The following is a 20,339-nucleotide window of genomic DNA, read 5'->3' as shown; positions in this document are numbered from 1 at the left end:
CCAGACCTGCTCCGAGATCCCCAGCGCTGCCTGACCACACCTGACTTTTGCCCTTCCACACTGGATAGGACCTGGAGTCTTAACCTCTTTCTCAACGTGACAATATTTCCTTGCAAATGCCACTGTAGCCTCCCTGGATTTGTTTCTTGGGTTTGCTTTGAGTTTTTTCATTGTCATTATTTTGAAAGCTCCTGTGACTGCATCCAACTTTCAAAAACACGTCACCTATTGTTAGTTTTTTGAGCTGCTGCCGTGTAATTGGTTAGAAATGAATGGCAGTTGGAGTTGTAGCTCAGAGTTGTAGCAGATGAACTGGGAATGAGTGAGCAGTTACTTGTTGGGATCCCTTCCAGGGAAGGAAGGTGGAGTTTGGAGCTGCTCGCAGCCTTTCTAAAATAAGAGTCAAAACAAGTTGGTGTTTTTTGACATGGGTGAAATGTCAGGTAACTTTTTGTATCAAACCAAAAGCTCTGTAAATGAGGAGGGGAATTCTGGTTTAGGATATTGTCTCTGCTGAATTTTTAATTTTTACTTAAATTAATCAAAACTTGTGTAGTTCAAAGCACATTGATAACATACAAACGCTCACCTCAAGAGATCCACAATGGACAGTTACTGTGCTAAAAACAGATGGGGTAATCATAAAAGCTAATTTATAAACTATACATATACAAATTATGTAATTTATATATAAAAATATATAATTCTATTATTTCTCCTGATGATGGCCACCAGCCTCACCTGGTATGGGACAATACCTCTTGGTGGTAAGAGGTTCTTGCTGTTTACATTCCCCCAGCCTCTTTACCAGGCCACAGGAGCTTTATTACACCTGCTTCTAGACAGATGAGAGAATTGGACATTAAAGAAATAAAATCCTACCCCTAAACCAAAAGTAATAACAAGTTTTTGCATGCAAAAGTTAGTAAATTAGTCACTTGGATTTGTTTTCTATGTTTTATCACTTGGTTTGTTTTTAATTAAGAGCTCTCCAAAGGCATCTTTCATTCAGACTTGTCAGGACACATGTGCTTTATCACTGGCATGAGTCAGGAGGAAAATAATTTCCTGCCTGTTTAGACTCTTTGCATTAAAAATTATATATTATTGATGATATGTAATCTATTTAATTCTGTTGTTTTATGAAATTGTGTTTGGAGCAGTCTCTGAGCAATCCAGCTGTATCTTAGGGGAAAGCAGTTAGAAATAGAATCGATTGATTTAATGTTTGAGCAGACAGAGGGTAACATTTCCAGGTGATATAAACATGTATTGCTTTGGCCATGGAAGCACTGAGGGAAAGTGGTGGTTCTTACTGAGGCTCTTCAGCAGTGCACTGATGTGTCCAAATAACTCATTTTATCCTCACTTACTGTAAATTTCCTTGGGCCCAAGTCCTAGGGCTCCTGAGCTTGGGAATCCATGTGCACATACTTATGTACATAACCAAAAATTCTGGTGGCTGATTCCTCTCTGCCTGTCTAAGGGGCTTGTGGCAGAAGGGTGTTTTACCTAATGACATCAGGGGTTTAATAAAATTGAGCCTTTTCTACCACACAATTCCTGCAAAAACTATCTGAATGAAGAAGCTGAAGAGAGAAGGAGGTTTTTACTGAAAAGAGACTTAAAGCTCTTATGGCACAGATTATATTCAAACTCTCCATGAATCAGCTGGAAGGACTTTTAACCTGAAATATTTACATGAATCAGCCGCCCGGGCTTTGGGGGAGTGACCACTGCTGCTCAAAGAGTTTAAACTCCGAAGCTTTGCTGTGCCCTGGTGCTTCCCTCTGCTCCGGCAGGATTTCGGCATCGCGGTGCAGGGAGCACCGAGCACGGATGAGCCGGCAGTAAGTGAGGGGTGCTTGGCAGAGGGGTTGCTCCAGAGTTACACCAGGAAATGTGGGTGATCAGTTCTGCTCAGAACTTCTGGTGACTGCAGGTGGATCAGAGTCTCTGTTAGAACTCCCTCAGAAATACCCTTGTCCTTACGCTGTTTGCTGCAGTTTATAATTGAAAAACTGGACTTCTCATAATATAAATGCAGGAATTGAAATCGTGGGAATTTGGAACCAATTTTGATTTAACTGCCTAAGAACAAAAGTTGAGAAATAAAAGCTTTTTTAAATCCAAAGGGATAAGGCAGCTCTTGCTTTTATGCTTTGCTGAAGTGTGTGGGATTTTCTGAAAGCTTTATAAGTACTTTTGCAGCAAATTGTAGAACAGAGATCACAGCCAAACTCTGTTGTCTGCAGCACTTACTCCTGTTGCAGGCTTTCACCAGAGTATTTGTAGCTTAGTTTAACACAGGTGAAGAGAAAGTGTAACTCACAGGTGTCACCTGCCTTAAAACTTTATTTAATTCAATATTGTTTATTTTAGCAGGGAACATTTGTATTTCCTGTCTCTAGACAAAAATATTCTGCTTATCTTTGTAACAGCTCATCTTTTGCCACGGTTTTTTTTCCCTTTTCCCTGAACAGATCTGCATACTCCACCCTTCTGCCAAGGAAGGAGGTTTGTATTCTATATGGGCATGTCAGCTTTATTAAAAGTGCTGAATTTCATCAGATAGCACTGGCAAAGCTGCCACTGCCATAGTGGTAAGAAGGTCTTTATGAGGATCAAATATAATTTTTCAGATGACTGTCTTTATTCCAGTAGTGTGAGGAAATAACCTTTACAGTTTGCTTGGGTTTGCTCTCTAACATGAATATCCTGGGCCTCAGAGGGAAGGAAATAAAAAAGCAGTAACTTGTTGCCATGGTCAGGAATTTTGTTCCCATGGTGGGACATTGCTGGATGCATTTCATCTGTTCTGTTGATGAGGCTGCCACGGTGTGACCTTCCTATTTTGGGAAAGTCTGTAATAGGTTGCATCCAGTTAATAAATCTGTTATTTTACTGCCATATCAGTCTTGGTGATTGTAAATTGGCAAAAGAAAAGCTGCTGTGAGTGTGGGGCACTGATGAGGGTTCAGTTCAGTGCATAAACTGAGTGCTGATGGTGACAGAAGGACCTGGTGACCCCCAGGTCTTAAATCAAGGTATGCAAGTGCAGTGTTGAACCCTTAAACCCATATTGCCAACTGTAGTTTTGAATTGCATTTGTAGAAACAGTGGATTTTTGTTGAGCCTCAAGTAAATGAGTAAGTCAGTAAACTTTGCTAACAGTGCAGCACTATGCACAGAATGCAAGAAACAATCAAGCATTTCATCAGCCTCCTTGCTGTCTCTTGCCAACATTTTCAAGCTGTCCTGCATTGCATCAGGCCTGCTGGACATTATTTTCCATCTATCATTTGAAGCCAGATGGAAAATGAATCCTCTGTATATTGATAGAGTTATTTCATAACAAGGGAAAAGCTTTTTGTCATGTGCCTGTGCTGGTTCAACCTATAAATCAGCTTTTATTGTCTGCTTGTGTTTGGAAAATGAAATGAGGATCACTAGGAGGTTTGTGAAAAGCACGTGAAGGCTGCAGTCAGATGTTTCTCACTCTGGTGCAGACCAGGTGAATGCACTTCCGTGTTGTGCTCCAGGTATATCTATAGGTGCCAGGGAGTGGCAACCCCACACCTGCCAAGTCTCACCTTGCCCTGAGCATCTCCCTTGGTGCAGGTGCACAGCACAGTGCTTGGAGCTCAGCCTGGAAACTCTGATTTCCCTGCCTGGGAGAGAGCTAAGGAGCCAGGCTGGGAGAGTTGGGGATGTCCATCCTGGACAGGAGAAGGCTCCAGGGAGATCTTAGGCCCCCTTCCAGTGCCTAAAGGGACTCTAAGAGAGCTGGAGAGGGGTTTGGGACAAGAGCCTGAAGTGACAGGACACAGGGAATGGCTTCCCACTGCCAGAGGGCAGGGATAGATGGCATATGGGGCAGGACTTTTCACTGTGAGGGTGGGGAGGCCCTGGCACAGGGTGCCCAGAGCAGCTGTGGCTGCCCCTGGGTCCCTGGAAGTGTCCAAAGCCAGGCTGAACAGGACTTGGAGCAGCCTGGGACAGTGGAAGGTGTCCCTGCCCATGGCAGGGGGTGTCTCTGGAGGGTCCTTCATAGTCACAGAATGAGCCACCAGGTCTGGTCTGTTTTTTTTAATAGAGGAGAACATTTCACTTTTTGTCTTTCTTTCTACCAGAGGAGTTCCTGTCACTGCACAGCCCTCTGGAATATCTCCCTGTAACTGGGAAGTTTTTATTGCAGGTGAACTGAGCTGACAGGCAGAATAATTTGTTTTTTCTCTTTTTCTCTCTCTGGGAAAGTCTCCATCTGATGATCAGAAGCAAATAGTTATTATGAAAATTAGAAGTTGGATTGCTACCTACTTGTCAATATTATAACTTTTCATATCAAGTTTGATGGCTGTTTTTTTACTTAACCAATATTACCCAGCCCAGGGGAGATCTGTTATCTCTGTGCTGCATTCCCTGCTGTGGTTTATATCTTAACAGTGATTCCTGTAATCCTTAGGTACAGGAAACACTTCTCCTTATTTATCTTAAACCCATGAGATTGCCCTTTTCCTCTCGAAAGTAGAAAGTCAAACATTGCTAATTTGTTTCTCTGCTTTTATATTTAGAGAAACTTTTGGCATATTCTAAGGAGACCTTTTAAGAATTTATGCTGGTTTTGGCTGATATAAAGTTAGTTTTCTTCCTAGTAGCTTGTAGGGGGCTGCAGTTTAGATTTTAGCTGGAAAAAAAGAGGTTGATAACACAGGTGTGTTTCAGTTATTGCTGAGCAGGGCTCACACAGAGCCAAGGCCTTTTTTGCTCCCCACCCACCAGTGGGTTGGGGGTGCACAGGAGCTGGGATACACAGCCAGGCCAGCTGACCCAGGGATGGATGTTCCATTCCTTAGGGCATCAATCTCAGCATATAGAGCTGGGGGAAGAAAGAACAGGGGGAGATGTTAGTAGTGATGGTGTTTTTCTTCCCAGGTGATGGAGCCCTGCTTTCCTGGGCATGGAACACCTTCCTGCCCATGGAAAGTGGGGAATGAATTCCTTTTTTACATGCACAGTTTTTGTAGAGTCAGAATACCAGACTGGCTTGGGTTAGAAGGAACTGTAAAATTTATCATATTCCACCCCCTGCCATGGCAGGGACACCTTCCACCATCCCAGGCTGCTCCAAGCCCTGTCCAGCCTGGCCTTGGACACTCACAGGGATCCAAGGGCAGCCACAGCTGCTCTGGGCACCTGTGCCGGGGGCTTATCACCCTCACAGGGAAGAATTCCTTCCCAATATCACATCCATCCCTGCCCTCTGGCAGTGGGAAGCCATTCCCCTTGTCCTGTCACTCCAGTTGATTATGAGCAACTCTCTGGCGTCCTTGGAGCCCCTTCATATCCTGGAAGGTGCTGTGAGATCTCCACACAACCTCCTCTTTTCCTTTACCTATTAAAATATCTGGATCTCAACCCACAAGTTACCCTTCCAGTTCTCTTCCCATCCCACCAGGGAACAGTGAGCACGTGGCTGTTTGGGGCTCACTTGCCATCTGGGGTTAAACCAGGACACAAATTAAAACCAGGCTTTAGCTACTGTGGAAGGACGTGCAGTTCCATTAGAAATCCATCTTGTTCTCAGTGTAGGACTGTGGAATTAGGTCAGGCACACCCTGCGTACGCGTGTTTCCTGCTTGCTCATATTTCTGAGAATAATTGTACATGGGAATGTTTTTGTAGACTTAAAGGAGTGTTGTCACCTTAAAAATTAGTTGTTTGGAGTTTTATTTCAGTCATGATGGTTAGGCTGTGGTTTAGGAAGAGGGGAGGATTGTTCACCAGCTGATTCACTCACTGCTGGTCCTTCTTCACCGTTTACAAACCAAATGGTGAAGTAAAGACACTCATTCCCACTATTTTACTCTCTTACATCTTCTCTCTTGCCATGCCAGATGACAGTGAAACCCTGTAAAAGCTGTCAGGTCTTATAGCAAGGGCTTTACTTCTCAATGGATTTTGGCAGCTAGGCTTTTCATGATTTTTCTTTGAAGTTCTTCATACCTAACTCTATAATGGCTCTTTAAAAAAAAATCCAATGATAAGGAATATGTCTTTATAAATATAATAGAATATTGTATTTCTGCAATACAATAAATAAAACCCAGAAACCAGTACATTTGTACTGATGTCCTTGTTTTCTCTTGCTTAATAAATGTGCTGTATCTAAAAGAGTTTTCTCTGCTAGCCACGTTGCAGCGTTTCTTTTCACAGCACACATAACCTTGGTCATGGTGCTCTGTGCAAGTGAAGCCATTCAGCTCTTCCAGTACTGGGGTGAGAGCTGTATGCATTGGGAAGTGGCTTTGGAAGTGCTTTAGATTCCTTAGGGTAGGGAAGAATAACGTGCTGAAAATGTCACAGCCTCTTTACATTCCAGAACACTTCCTTCAGGATTGCAAAGAACAGGGATCAGCCTCTTTATCTCTGCAAAGCATTTGCAGCATGAATTGTTTGTACCAATGGTGCATTGCAAAATTAAAGTGTTTCCGCTTTGTGATTAAAAACAATTTACATACGACTTCCATGATCTTCCCTCAGCAAAAGACAAGGCTCTAGACAATTTCAAATGATGATTTCAGTGGGACCACCAGCACAGGGTCTGGAGAACAGAGATGTTTGTGCAGTTGCACAGCTCATTCTTGACATTATTGTCTTCCAGAGGAAGGAGGGGCCCATATGCTTCAAATCTGGCAAAACCAGCAGGCAGAGCCCGATGGGAATTTTGATTTTTGATTCTGATACCGATTCCTTAAAAAAAATTGAAATTCCAGCCGTTCTTTCACTGGAGGAGTTCTTTCTCTGCTCTTTAGTGCTCAATGTGACATGGGGCTTTTGCTGCTCCTGAGTGCCCAGCTCCCACAATCCAGCTGTGAGGCTTCAGCTCCTCTGTGGACCTGATCCTTCAGAAGCTGAGCATGCTTACAGTCACAGAGAAGAGAGGAAAGACATCATCAGGGTGCCTGTTCACTGCTCCTGAGCCATTCTGTGCTACCAGCCAATTTACACTTCCCAGAGGGTGGAAACGTGCATGGAAGGAGCCCTCTAAGGAGGGTGGTAACCTGGGAGTGTTTGTCCTGCTAGCACAGGGGAGCTGCTGGTGCAGGGCTGGGGAGCTGAGGGTGAACGTGCTCCAAGTCAGAGTAACACCTGAGTAGGCAGTGGGCCTGCTGCTCTCATCCTGAGGATTAGGTCTCTGCCTCTGTGTCCCTGTTTTCTCTCATAAAATGCTTCCCTGCAGTGCTTCCCAGGGCTCTTAGGAGCAATGAGCAGTTAATATTTGTAAAAAAGCTTTGAAGCTGAGTGGTGCTAATTATTATTTATAAGCATTCATTCTCACCACGGGTAGTTCTCCTTGATCCTGGGCATGAAAGGAAAACAGGACATTTGTAAGCTGGTCAGGCAGGAGTTTGGCCTTGAAGTCTTTATGTACTTGTTTCCCCACTGGGTTCTGGGTGTGTTTGCAATATATTTGTCTCGTTAAATGACCAGTTTGGGGATTTGTTGTACCAGCCAGATGTGCCAGAAGATCTTTTCTCATTTCCCTCAATTCTGCTGACACACGACATGCAGAGTTTTGGCATGCCAAGAGGGGCCAGGAGACAGGGAAATGCCATCAGCCTGAGCTGGGTTGGATGATCAGCAGGACTGGATGTTCCACTTCCAGGAAAGCGGAATGTCAGATCTTATGCTTGGGAGAGCCACCACGTTGTAAAGAGCAGCTGTTTTTAGCAGGTTTTGCTAAACTTGCAAACTTGGTGTAACAGAAAAGAAGGGGGAGAAAAGTGTCAAACAGCTGGGGCATTTTTTCCCTGACAATCCTGTTTAGCAGATTAAGTAGCAGAAAGGGGGGAATGATAAGGGGAAATCAGTGTATCATAGATCCTGTGTAACTGGTGATAGTTCTGTAAATAATTTCTGAGCTGCTGTTGTTAAGGACTCCGCTGAAGGATGTGCAGGGTCTCTGCATTTAATTCAGAGCTTGAGGTGATGAACAAAGATTTCGACATATGCCCAACCCAGTTTGGTTGTTGTGAAATTCAGTCTGTTGGTATTTCGTGCTATTTCACATCACTTAAATGGGGCTTGTCAGGCAGTGCTCTGGGGAAGTTATGGAGTCTTAAGTGTCCCTGAACAAAGCTGCTCTTTGCCTTCATATACTCTGCTTATTCATCTGATTTCCTGACTAATTTCTCCTCTCTGCTGAGTAATGCATTAAATAATCAAGAGATTGTTCAGGCACCCCAAGGGGAGGTCGTTGGCAGAGCTGCAGCAATTGAGCACTCCTGGAAGAAAGGGGCCCAAGAAGTAAATTTTATGCTTATCTTGTTTTCTTAATGGCTTTCTTGTCAGCTCAGAGTAAATTCTGTTCCCTGGTGAGTATGGTAGCATCAGCTTTGTCAGGGATATTGTTTCAATATAGGAAAGTTAATGCAGGGGAAGAGAGTTCCTGAGCAGCCCAGTGTGGTGTCTGTTCCTCTGAGCAGCCTGGGCTAGTGGGAGGTATCCCTTGAGATGCTTTAGGGTCCCTCAAACCCAGAGCATTCCAGGGTTACTCCTAACAGCCAGCAAGTCTCAAGAATGACTTCTCTTAAGGGCTTTCCCTTAGAATTAGGGTTATGATTGTATACGTGCTCGACAAGGGTATTCTTTTCCCCCTCTCAAAATACTTTTCCCTAAGTAAATCAAACTGCATTTTAAAGAACATGTTTTGGCTTTTAGTGCAGTTACCAAATTTTAAAGCATTTTGGTTCAGATTACAGATTGCAGAATGTTCTGAGTTGAAAGGGACCCACAAGGATCATTAAGTCCAGCTCTTCAGTGAATGGCCCATACAGGGATTGAATGTACAACCTTGGTGTTATCAGCATCATGCTCCAGCCAATTGAGCTAATCTCAGGGTCAAAGCATACAAAGTAATAATTCAGTGAATGTGTTTGAAATCACAATATTAGCTGTATAAATACTTTAACATTTGCAGTCTTGAAAAATTCCATTTCCTCACAATAATTACAGTGCTATGAAACAGGAGATAGCTAATTTTTTGTTCTACTGGATATTGTCAATTCTGGAATTGATTTAAAGGTTTTGGGGCGGTGCAGTTTGGGCATTTTTCACCTCCCAGGATGTTTTTGAGTATGTGGGTTTTCATATTTAGATTTCCCTCCACACCCACTGCCCAGCACTGCTGGACTTTCTACCACCCCTTTGCTGCTCTGACACACAAGAGAAGAGGGCAGACAATTGCTCAGGTTGTTCACACATAGTTTCTGGGACACAGTGGGATTGTTGGGCTGTCTGTGAGGGGCCAGGAGCTGGACTCAATGATCCCTGTGGGTGCCTTCCCAGGGATGTTCCCTGAATCTCCCTGGAAGATGCTTGGTCATACAGTTTAGTTGTGAGTGGTCCTGTGAGCAGCAGAGAAGTGGATTCTGATGCTCTCCTCTAACTCAAGATATTCCATGAGTCTATTCCCACATACAAGGCAGCACTCAGAGGAGTTTCTGGTGGGACTGCTGAGGAAGGTTTCTCCATGGTCCAGGCAGCCAGGAGAGAAAAGCAGGCTGAAAGGGGAGAAGGAGTTTTCCCCCACGGGGTATTTTGGTAAGAACAGAGGAGGAGGCAGTGTTCTGGGTGCTGTTCAGGTTGCTGGGACTGAGATGACCCTTGGGGGATCCTTGTGTCACTGTGCTGCCAGCCAAAGCCTTTAAAAAAAGAAATGGTTTCGTTGTTGCCAAAAATCTTCCTTTGGATGACCATCACATGATGTGTTTGCAGCAGATTTTCTAAAAATATACAAATATAATAATGCTGACAATTTAGAATTAGGTTTACAGAACAAAAGTAATGAATTGTTACTCTTTTTTTAAATTCTCATTAAGAATGAAATGCTTAATTCAGTAATGCCAGTAAACTTAATGCTAATAACAATGGGCTTGAAACCCAGCACTGAACTGCTCATTAAAGCCTTCATCCTCAGCAGGTGCTGGCCAGAAAACTCAGCAACTCTGATTTGGCATTTGCTGTTTTATTAGTTATGTGTTTTATCTGCTTTGTCTCTGCCATGGCAGAGTTCTGCCAGGCGTCAGAGATGGCACCCGCACGCCCTGCAGTCTCCATTCAGCCAAGGGAAAGACACAGGACAATTGTTCTGCAGGGGTGAAATTGGAAAAATTAATTAATGAGGAAATTGGTGGTTTATGTTCGAGAGAGTGAAAGGAAAACACTAAAAGCCAAGAAAGGAGAGCTGGTTCCTGTCCAGGGCAAAACAAATGCCAGAGGGAATGAGGGAAAGAAACAGCAAAGAGATCTGATCTGTTAGGAGATACAAAGGAGTGAAGTGGGTCTTAAAGATAGAAGGAGGAAGGAATTTTACTCGGAAAAAAAGGAAGCTGTGTCTCTGCTTATGCTGGAAGAGCATTCCAGATCTGAGTGGCAGTGGTTAAAGTATCGTGTGTGAGGCTGCTCCAGCCCTGGCTGTTCTGCACCATCCAAGTGTTTGTTGTGGGACTGTAGTGGGTTAAATACGGGGGGTAGCACTTTGTGACAGCATGGCATAAATCAAGAGGGAAGAACCAAAACCAAGCAATGACTGGGAGCAGGGAACCTCCTGGTAAAACCTCAGAGTGGTTAAGAGGCAATGCCTGAGCTGTTAACTGGGAAAATGTTTTATTTCAGGCTGTACCATATTACAGAGCTCATTTGGCCAGGACTGGGAGTCAAGAACATAAACATTTCTGAAGGGCTGTAGAGGCCTGGAGGAGTTGCCAAGAAGGTATTTGCAGGAGCACACATTTGATCTAAAGATATCAGTGGCTTTAGACTTAGCTTTAAAAAAGTGAAGATGTATTGATTAAATAGATTTAATAGACCCTTCATTACTTTAAAATCTTTTTTCCTCCCAGGTGAGGGTAGGGGCATAACTACTACCATAAGCCTCTGAAACAGTTAAATACCTGAAGAAATGCCTTTTGAGCCTGAGGGACCTTGTTTGTGATACCAGATACAGGGATTTTACTTTATTGCTTGGGAATTTCTCCCAAAACTAACAAACTGGATTCTCTCTCCAGCTCTTCTCTTAGGAAACGCCACCAACTCCTCACAGCACGGAGGCCCAGCATGAATGGGAACTGTGCTGGGGGCACAGAATGGTTGAGAAATCTGGAGTCCAGCTGTCCTGTGGAAAACAGAACTGTAGCAGCCCATGAGTCAGAAGAAAGTTCTGTGGTGTTAGGAGGTCACAGCCCTGCAGCTCCCAGGACTGAGGGTAAGGATAATGCCCCCAGCCTTGTGATCTTTAGGGGAGATTTTTTTTTGGGCTTTAAGGGGTGTTCTGTTTTGGAAAATGTTCCAGTATCACAGGGCAGTTTGCACTGGAGAGTATGTGCCCTGCCTGTGCCAGGCTGCTCTAAAGGACAGAAGTTCACAGCAGAGCTCAGCATCTTGGCAGGACCATGCCACGGGAAGGCCCTGGTCAGCCTGGAGCTGGCCCTGATCAGATTCACTGCAGGCACCTGGGCAGTCCTGTGTGCCCACCACGGACTGGCACTGGGCACTGCTACCTTGCACCACTCTGGTGAGGTGTGTGCTGCTGCTCAGCTTCCTGTGGCAGTGCAGCCAGCAGCCTGGGTCTGTATTTCTGGCCTTGTTTAATTCCTGTGCTCCTGCCTTTCGCACCTGAATTCATCTTGCTTTAGCAAGGAACATTAAGCACCATTGTTCACCAAAACATCCAGCTGCTGGTTCAGTTCAGTAACAGCCTAGTTTTATGTCATATAACATCACCCTGACAGTTATGGCATCCTTAATTATCACATGAGTCAGTTTTCTCATTTCAGTAGGAAGTGTTACTATGAATTGATGTTTTTCAATAAATTCCGTCCTCCCTTTGCAATGTTTGTTTGTGTCCCTCAGGTTTGGATTCTGAATGCCGACACAACACTTGCCCAGTAAGTCCCCAGATCAGTAGCATGCTGTCTGCTCCTGAAGAACCTCACAACTGCCATATCCCAGATGGAAATAAGAGACAGCCGGAATATTTTAATACCCAGGAACGCCATGGATGCTGTGCATTGTCTTCAAGCAGCAGTTCCCAGACAGTAGCTCCAGAGAAAGTGACCCTGGTGGTGGATGGCACCCGCTTTGCAGTGAATCCCCAGATCTTTACTGCTCACCCTGACACCATGCTGGGAAGGTGGGTCACTTCTGTTACCTTCAAGGTACCTCAAGGCAGTCTAAATGTTTTTTTAATGGAATAAACATATCATGTTTACTTTGTGATCTCATCTGTACACATGATGACCTCAGTCTGAATTTGGCTGTGAGTGAGGCCCAGAAGATGTGCAGAGATGGAGAGTTGGTAATTCTCTAGATAAGTCTCCCTTTGGTCCATGTCCATCAAAAAATGCACACTTTTAGCCAAAGGTGGTCTCCTTTTGCCTTCTCCCCAAGTGTGTGCCTGGTCTGTAAGCTGTACATCTGTCCCCAGCTGATAATCTTCCTCCTGAATGGGGAATATGATAATGCTCCATCCTCTCCTGCTGCCACCTCTTGATACTCACCCGAAAGAGAAGTTACTCAGCTCCTGCTGACGGGTTGGAGCCTTGCTGCACCAAGAAATCCTCATGTGCTGTATTGCCAGCATTTTCCCCCTCTCTGACCAAAGGGTTCTGTTGGGTCCTTGCATGGATTAATGTGTAAAACAAGGTATCAAAAGCCATATGGAGTTATCTGGTGTAGGTCAGTGCAAGGGCTTTATTGCCAGGGGATTTTCTGCCCCAGGACGGAAAGATCTTTTCCTTTGGCTTGTTCCTTGGAGTGCAGTAGCCATAGTAACAGAGGCCAGACCTCCCTGAGCCGTCTCTTGTCCTTATTTACTAAGGAAGCGATTGGAGTGGAGGTTTAAGTTACTCTGTCTCTGTGTCACTGCTGGGCTTTATCACAGAACCAAGGAATGGCCTCAGCTGTCATTCTCTGCCATAAGCAGGGACACCTTCCACTATCCCAGGTTACTCAAAGCCCCATTCAGCCTGGCCTGGAACTTCCAGGGCTGGGGCAGCCCCAGCTTCTCTGGGCAGCCTCTGCCAGGGCCTCCCTAGCCTCACAGGAAAGAATCTTTAAACCCCAGTGCACCTGTTTGTCTCTGGAATAAATGCATTTTGATGTTCTTGTGCACTTACATCGTTCTTTACCTCTTCAGAATGTTTGGGCCAGGCAGAGAATACAATTTCACCCGGCCAAATGAGAAGGGCGAGTACGAGATCGCAGAAGGGATCAGCTCAGCCGTGTTCCGCACCGTGCTGGTAAGGGCAGCTCTGCAGGTGGGGAGAAAAGAAAGAAACAATCTCTTTGTCACATGTGCACAGATGAGCCAGCTCCAGGCAGCTGCGCTCCCTGGGACATTCTGGTTTTACATTTTGCATTGTGATTTCTAAAGAAAAAATATAGCAGTCTTTGGTATAAGTCCACATTTCAGATATTTGCTCATGTTGCCTTTTACCTTTTCTGTGTCCTGCTGTTGTAATTCCTGAGCTGTATCCTGACCTTGTGGTTGCATATACAGATGTTATGAAACCCTGTGCCATGGAAAAGTTTTAACTGGAGCTCACTGTTATCAGACCCTAGAGGATGTGCAAAAAGATGTCGATTCTCAGACAAGCAGGGCTGTTTTACTGTACACAGAGCTATAGTTTCAGTATCTCTCCAATATCAACAAAAGAAATAAAGAACTAATTAGGAATTATCGTAGTCCAAGATGTTCTTAGTTTTTTCTCTCCAAAAGCTGTCCTTTTATTCACAGGATTATTACAAAACTGGAATCATTAACTGCCCTGATGGGATTTCCATCCCAGACCTTCGAGACACGTGTGATTACCTCTGCATAAACTTTGATTTCAACACAATCAAATGTCAAGATTTAAGTAAGTATGGAGACAAACCAGCTTTTAGGGGATGATCTGCAGGGCGTTCAGCACTCTGATCCTGATTCAGTGCAGTTCTTAATTTTATGCTTTAGTTTAAGCATGAACAAGTGGATTTCAGTGGAGCTCAAGTTGCATTTAAACAGCTTCCTTTTGTCTGCTTCAATCCAAAGTGGAGTGACTGAATCCTTCAGAACACAGGCTCTTTGCTCAAAAAGCAAATTATAAACATTTTAGTCCCTTTTTTTAACAGGGGCTGAGCAGAGCTTGCTGCTACTGCCAACAAAATGAGGGCTAAAAGCAGGATTATAACCCCTATCCAAAATGTACCAGAGAATCATGAATAATTTAAGCTAAAGGCTGATGGGCAGAGCAGGAACCAAGGATGCCAAATCTGGAAAGTAGTAGAATTCCTGATCATGGAGGGATTTGATTTGGAGCAGCTTTTTTTGGTGGGCATGCTGGCAAAAACAAGTACTTTTAACACAGGCAGGTCTGTGAAACGTACTTTACCGAAATGGGGTGTGTGGTATCATAACAGGCTGTGGGTGGAATTTCCTGCCCTGTTCTCTGGTGAGTGATCACAGAGAAGGCAGCAAAATGTACTTTCAAGGGCAGAGGTTCTTACTGGAAATTCAAGTTAAGTATCATACTGAATTAATTATTCAGTCTGTTACTGTTTCAGTGTATTGATTGGAGCTTGGTGGGTTTTTAATGGGAATGGAATAGTTCTGCAGTGCAATTTGCATCCCATTGGAAATGCAATCTGCACTTCTGACTTTGCCAGTTCTGGATTTGGAGGCTGTCGATGTGTCTGAACATATGTTGAGCATTTTGTCTGAGGAGGAATTCTGGCTGTGCTCTTGGGAAGTTCAGAGCTGAGATATTTTCATGTTGTAACAAAGCTCCTGTGATCTGTGTCTCCTCAGGTGCTCTGTTACATGAGCTCTCCAATGATGGGGCTCACAAGCAGTTTGACAGTTACCTGGAGGAGCTGATCCTGCCCATCATGGTTGACAGCGCGAGGAAGGGGGAGCGCGAGTGTCACATCGTCGTGCTGACCGATGAGGACACCGTGGATTGGGATGAGGATCATCCACCTCCCATGGGAGAGGAGTATTCACAAAGTAAGGGCTCTGCACTCTGTTCCACACACACCCAGCCATAAGGAAAGGACATGTTCCCAAACTGGCTTCCTCCAGGAGGAGATGCTGGCACGTGGAGCCGTTATTTGTGTGCTCTGCATGAGCTGGTGCTGCTGGAGGCAGGATGCCTGGCTAGTTAGAACTGATCCCAGCACTTACTGCACTGTTCCTTCTGTTTCTGCCTCCCCCTCAGCCTTTTCCTGGCTCCTTAGTGAGGGAATATTCTTTGCTTTACACTCCCATCACCACCCAGTCTATCGAGACTGATGTGCATCTCTGCCCTCCCACAAGGAAGTACAATTAATCCCAGTGAGGAAAACAGACACCTGAAGTAATTCTTGGAATCCACACTTGGCACAGCAGGGCATGTCAGAAGCAGGTTCCTATTCTAATCACTCCTTTTATTTCTCAAGTCCTTTACAGTTCCAAGCTGTACAGATTCTTCAAGTACATTGAGAACCGGGATGTGGCAAAAGCTGTGTTAAAGGAACGGGGCCTGAAGAACATTCGCATTGGCATCGAAGGTAAAGTGCTGCTTCAGCAAGGGAAATGCATAACCAGGTGACTCCACAGTCAGTAAAGCCTGATTTCTTTTGGGCTCCAGGCATTTCCTAGTTTACTCTGTGTTTTACATTTATCTTTACGAAACTGGTTAAAACTCAGCATGTTTTTCCTCTACCGTGTTCCACTGAAATTGGCCAGGGGCTTGAAAGTTAAAGGAAAGAAAAAGTACATAACATGTATGAGAAGAACTTGTCTCCTTAGGAATGAGTAAACAGGAAACAGGAGTCAGATGTTTCCACCTGCTGATCCAGTCGTTCCCTTAGGGAGCTTAGAGAATGCTGGGGTCTGTCCTGGGAGACTTATTTTTATAGTAGCTCTGTTTGCTCACAGAATGGCTGGTGCTTTGCAACACCTGCAGACTGACTACACACAGTGCTGCACCCTCTTGTCAGAAAATCATGGAATTATTTAGGTTGGAAAAACCCTCTGAGATGATTGAGTCCAGCCATTAACCCAGCACTGCTAAGCCCACCACATCCCCAGATGCCACATCCACACATCTTTTAAATCCCTCCAGGGATGGTGACTCCACTACTGCCCTGGACAGCCCTGGAAAAGAAATTTTTCCTAATAACCGATCTAAACAGCTCCAGCACAGCTTGAGGCTGTTTCCTCTTGTGCTGTCCCTGTTCCCTGGGAGTAGAGGCCATCCCCCTGTGGCTGCCCCTTCCTGTCCAGGAGTTGTGCAGAGCCAGAGAGTCCCTCCGAGCCTCCATTTCTCCAGGCTGAGCCCCTTTCCCAGCTCCCTCAGCTGCTCCTGGGGCTCCAGACCCTTCCCCAGCTCCATTCCCTTCCCTGGACACACTCCAGCCCCTCCATGTCATTCTTCTTGTGAGGGACCCAAAATTGAACACTGTACTCAAGATGCCTCAGCAGTACCCAGCACATGGGGACAATCACTGCCCTGGGCATGCTGGACAGACCATGGCTGGTACAGCCCAGGTGCCTTTGGCCTTGTTGCCCACTTGGGCTCATGTTCAGCCTTGACTCCTCATTTTCTCCCCACATAACCTCACAACATCCTCATAGTCCTCCTGATTTATCTGCCCCTTTTTCCTTCTCATCCTCACCAGCTCATCTTTTGGCACACGGGGATGACCTACTCTGTAGCTTTAAGATTTCCTTCTTGAAGGATGTCCAGCCTTTCAGAACTCCTTTGCAGGGGAAAAGAGAGCAGTCTTTTGCAAGCCAATAATGCTAAATGTGGAATCTGAGCATTTGTCTACAGAGCTGTGTGTGTGTCCCACCCTGACCCCACAGTCACTCCTACTTGGATGTTCTAGAATCCCATTGTCCCTTTGTGAGTGAGCACAGAAAGGTGCAGTGGAGCTGAGTGGCTGTGTCTGTGTTTCCAGGGTATCCCACCTGCAAGGAGAAGGTGAAGAGGAGGCCTGGTGGCCGCTCTGAGGTGATCTACAACTACGTGCAGCGGCCGTTCATCCAGATGTCCTGGGAGAAGGAGGAGGGCAAGAGCCGCCACGTTGATTTCCAGTGTGTTCGGAGCAAATCCCTAACAAACCTGGTAACGGTGGGGGATGATGTTTCAGAGGACCATGAAGTTATAATGCATCACCCCCCACAAGTAGATGAACTGGACAGGCTGAATGCCCCCTTCTCCCAAATGGTTGTTAACGATCTACCGGATTAGTGTGGCTCAGGGTGGAGAATCCTGCTGGATGTGGGAACCTCTTGCTGCAGTTCCCATCCATCCCAGGTGATGGGACACAGACTCCTGCAAGGTGCTTTATCCTCGTTCATGCTCTTACTACGTTGTCATATTTCAAGCATGTTAATAAAGAGCCACACTCCATAGTCTTAATTGTGCAATCAAAAGCAACGTCTCCTCAGACAAAAAGAAACGACGTGTTGTTTCTACTACAAAGGCTTCCAGATTGTGGGTGCTGAATATTTTATCTAAACTTCTGAAAGAAGAGCACAAGTGCGTAGAAACATTTTGTTTGACATGAGAGACGAAATTCTGGGCCTCTCAAGACAAAGCTTTCTTTTACCATTAGGCACAGCTTTGTGAGTCACAGAGGAGTGAACATCAAAGCAGGACAGATGATACCCTCTATCAACCAGCAGAAATGTAGCACAGTGTGACAGCGAAACCCTGAGCACGGAGGAATCTGTTTGCACTGCCACCTGGCTTTGGATCCAGCGTGGTGTACTGCTGCCCTAGGGAAGGAGGAACCAGTTCCATAGGAGGCATATGCCTGTTCACAGGAGTTCCCCATCTGTACTTCTCCATGAGATGAAATCATTGTTTTTAGGGATGTTTTCTGTTAATTTCAGTAAAATGAGTAGATCATGCTGAAGAAAAACCCAAGAGACTGTAGCTAATATTTTACCAATGAAATAAATCTGTTAATACTGAAATAGATAGAAGAAGCTTTCTAGAGGTGACTGTGCATGCTGAAGTTGAGTTGAGTTGTCTTCTCCATCCCCTTGCTAAGACAAAGCCAGTGGAGGAGCTCTCAGTTTAGTACATGAGTAAAATCCTGGTCTCATCAACCTTAGTCAGTCAGAATTGCTGTAGACTCTCCTAGGAGCTGCTGCTGAAGCTTTAAAAAGCCAGCTACTTTCCTCCCAATTTGGACTGACTGGACCATTTTGCTGTCAGGCAGGTAAGAAATACCAACAGTAAACCAGCCCTCAGTAGAGAAAAATGCATATACCTAGGAACAGCTCTCCTTTGCAGCACTGAATGTATTATCCTGATCTATGTGAGGCTGTGGGAATTTGGGTTCAGGAACAGGCACACTCCAGGCTGGTTTAGCTCAGGTGGATTGGAGCCTCACTGGTCCTGCTCCTGCAGCACTGAGTTCCCTGTGGGAGTTCCCTGTAGGAACTGGATACTCCATTATTGCTTAACCCCTGATGAGCACAGTTCTGCCCTTCCTCAGAATGGGGCTGCCTCAAAAAGCCATCCCTTCTGATGGCTGTGTAAAGGCTTTGTGCACCCAAACCAGAGTTTTTAAACGTGGTGCTGGTGCAAAGAAAAGCTGAAACTATTCAAGAAGAAAGAGAGGGACAGAGCTCCTGACAAAGCTGGGCAGGTCAGTGCTGCTCTGGCAAAGGTGTTGGAACCCGGATTGCCTGGGTGTTGAGTTACGTGGTCAGACTTGGCAAAACTGAGGTGTAGGTATCAGTCTGGCCCTAGAAAGTTTAATCCTGTTTTGGCAGGCCTCCAACATCAAGCAAATTTGTATTGTTCTCCTGACTGCCACATTCATGGTAGATTGAGCAGTGAAGTTTGCTGCTGGTTGCTGCTAACATGTTTGTGGTTTTCAGTGCAAGTAACATAACAGGATCAAGCAGAAATTTTCAGTTGCAAGTAACAAATCTCTGCCACAGCACATTTTAGTTTCCATTAGTATGGATACAAATTCCATTCTCTCAGTGTTTCTGTTCTTAGCTTCTTTTCCAAGTGCAGCAAATAGATCTCTTCTAAAAAGAAGTGCCTATAGGAAGATTTCAGGACCACCTAAGAGTTCCAGGTGTTCAGCTGTCCAGATTCCACTTGACTACTTTAGAACTCCTCTCTGTGTCAGGGTCAGTAGAGAGAAGTGTCCTTTGGTGCCTGCACAGAGCTGGGGTGATGTGCAGATACTCCATTATTGCTCCAGATGAATTGCTATTTATGTGGTAGATAAAGGAAGACACATGGCCCGTGAACCTCCACCAGGGGCCAGAACAACCCCACTCCTTGCCTTGGAGATGAGCTGTTCCTGGAGACAAGCACAAGCACTGGTGAGCCCAGCACTGGTAGAACTTGTCCCTAGGCCCTGAGTGCTCAGCAGTGCTGGCTCCCTCACTCTGTGATTGTTTTCCAGTGTGTATTTATTTCCCCAGCAGTGTCAGGTTTAAGAGTGTTGGTATTGCCCAGCTGAGCTGGAATTGGAGGTTCCCCATGTTCTGCTCTAAGGACTGAAGTGTGGGTGTTGTTCAGAGCTCCTCCTCAGGACTGTGTCAAGGCATCAGGTGCTGAGAGGTACCTCAACGGCACCTTTTGGGATCTGACAGCTGAAGTACCATATCCAGCCAAACCAAATCCCACCCAGTGTGTCCCTGAGCCAAGGGATTCAGGAAATTTATTAAACTGCACCAGGCCCTCTTGGGAGTTCCAGACTGTCAGTGCCTGTACGGGCTTGTGGTTCCCTGTGCAATCCACTGGACGTTCAGCATGGGATGGACATATCCAGCTCCCATGACTTCCACGCAGTTTTTACCACTTAGCCACTCTAGTTTATTGGCTTTCCCAAGTAATTACTCATTTTGGACTTTACATTTTTTTTTCAGTAGAGTGAGTTCCATTGGAACACTGAATCAAATTTTAAAAGCGTTTGCTTTTCCTCCTCTCACAGTCACCTACTTCAAGTACAAGGTCAACTTTTGTCTTACTCTAGATGTACTGAAGTGCTCCTGTGCTGTGTATGAACCCCAGATGTATGGTTTCTTTTCTGTATTAAAATATAAATTATATGTGACTTGTTTGTCTCCTTTAAAAATGGTTTTAAATGTGGAGTAGGAGAACAGGCAGGGCATAGAGAGCTACAAGGTTTTGCTTCCTTGCTTCAGTAAGTAAGCGTAGGTTGTGATTCTGAAGTCTGAGGAGTAGTTTGGCACCAGAGCCAGTAGTTTGGCAGGGAAGTGTTCCCACCATTTGGGCTGAGAGGACCTCAAAGCTCACTTCACCCCCACACCT

The 20,339-nt window shown here is 45.2% G+C and overlaps 1 protein-coding gene across 15 annotated transcripts in view; it reads left to right on the top strand.

Moving 5' to 3' along the window:
* Nucleotides 1–20,121, top strand: part of KCTD20 (potassium channel tetramerization domain containing 20) — a 29,684-nt gene extending 9,563 nt beyond the window's left edge. For 3 of the 15 annotated variants that reach the window (XM_086862250.1, XM_086862249.1, XM_086862251.1), the window contains 9 exons: nt 10,681–10,777; nt 11,073–11,269; nt 11,917–11,951; nt 12,054–12,196; nt 13,202–13,304; nt 13,802–13,922; nt 14,852–15,049; nt 15,481–15,591; nt 16,987–20,121. In XM_086862250.1, coding sequence (XP_086718376.1) covers nt 11,122–11,269; nt 11,917–11,951; nt 12,054–12,196; nt 13,202–13,304; nt 13,802–13,922; nt 14,852–15,049; nt 15,481–15,591; nt 16,987–17,279 — 1,152 coding nt within the window. In that variant the 5' untranslated portion in view covers nt 10,681–10,777; nt 11,073–11,121 and the 3' untranslated portion in view covers nt 17,280–20,121. Of the gene's footprint in view, nt 1–1,721; nt 1,851–2,483; nt 2,518–9,086; nt 9,607–10,680; nt 10,778–11,072; nt 11,270–11,916; nt 12,197–13,201; nt 13,305–13,801; nt 13,923–14,851; nt 15,050–15,480; nt 15,592–16,986 lie in introns of those variants that run through there. The other 12 variants (XM_086862247.1, XM_086862248.1, XM_086862242.1 and 9 more) reach the window with 9 other exon arrangements.
* The last annotated feature ends 218 nt before the right edge of the window (nt 20,122–20,339 follow it).

This window comes from Cyanistes caeruleus, chromosome 24 (genome assembly GCF_971803275.1).
Source record: "Cyanistes caeruleus chromosome 24, bCyaCae1.hap1.1, whole genome shotgun sequence".
In the NCBI taxonomy this organism is placed as follows: Eukaryota; Metazoa; Chordata; class Aves; order Passeriformes; family Paridae; genus Cyanistes; species Cyanistes caeruleus.
Note: the sequence above shows the minus strand (reverse complement) of the source record. Positions and strands in the feature narration are given on the sequence as shown.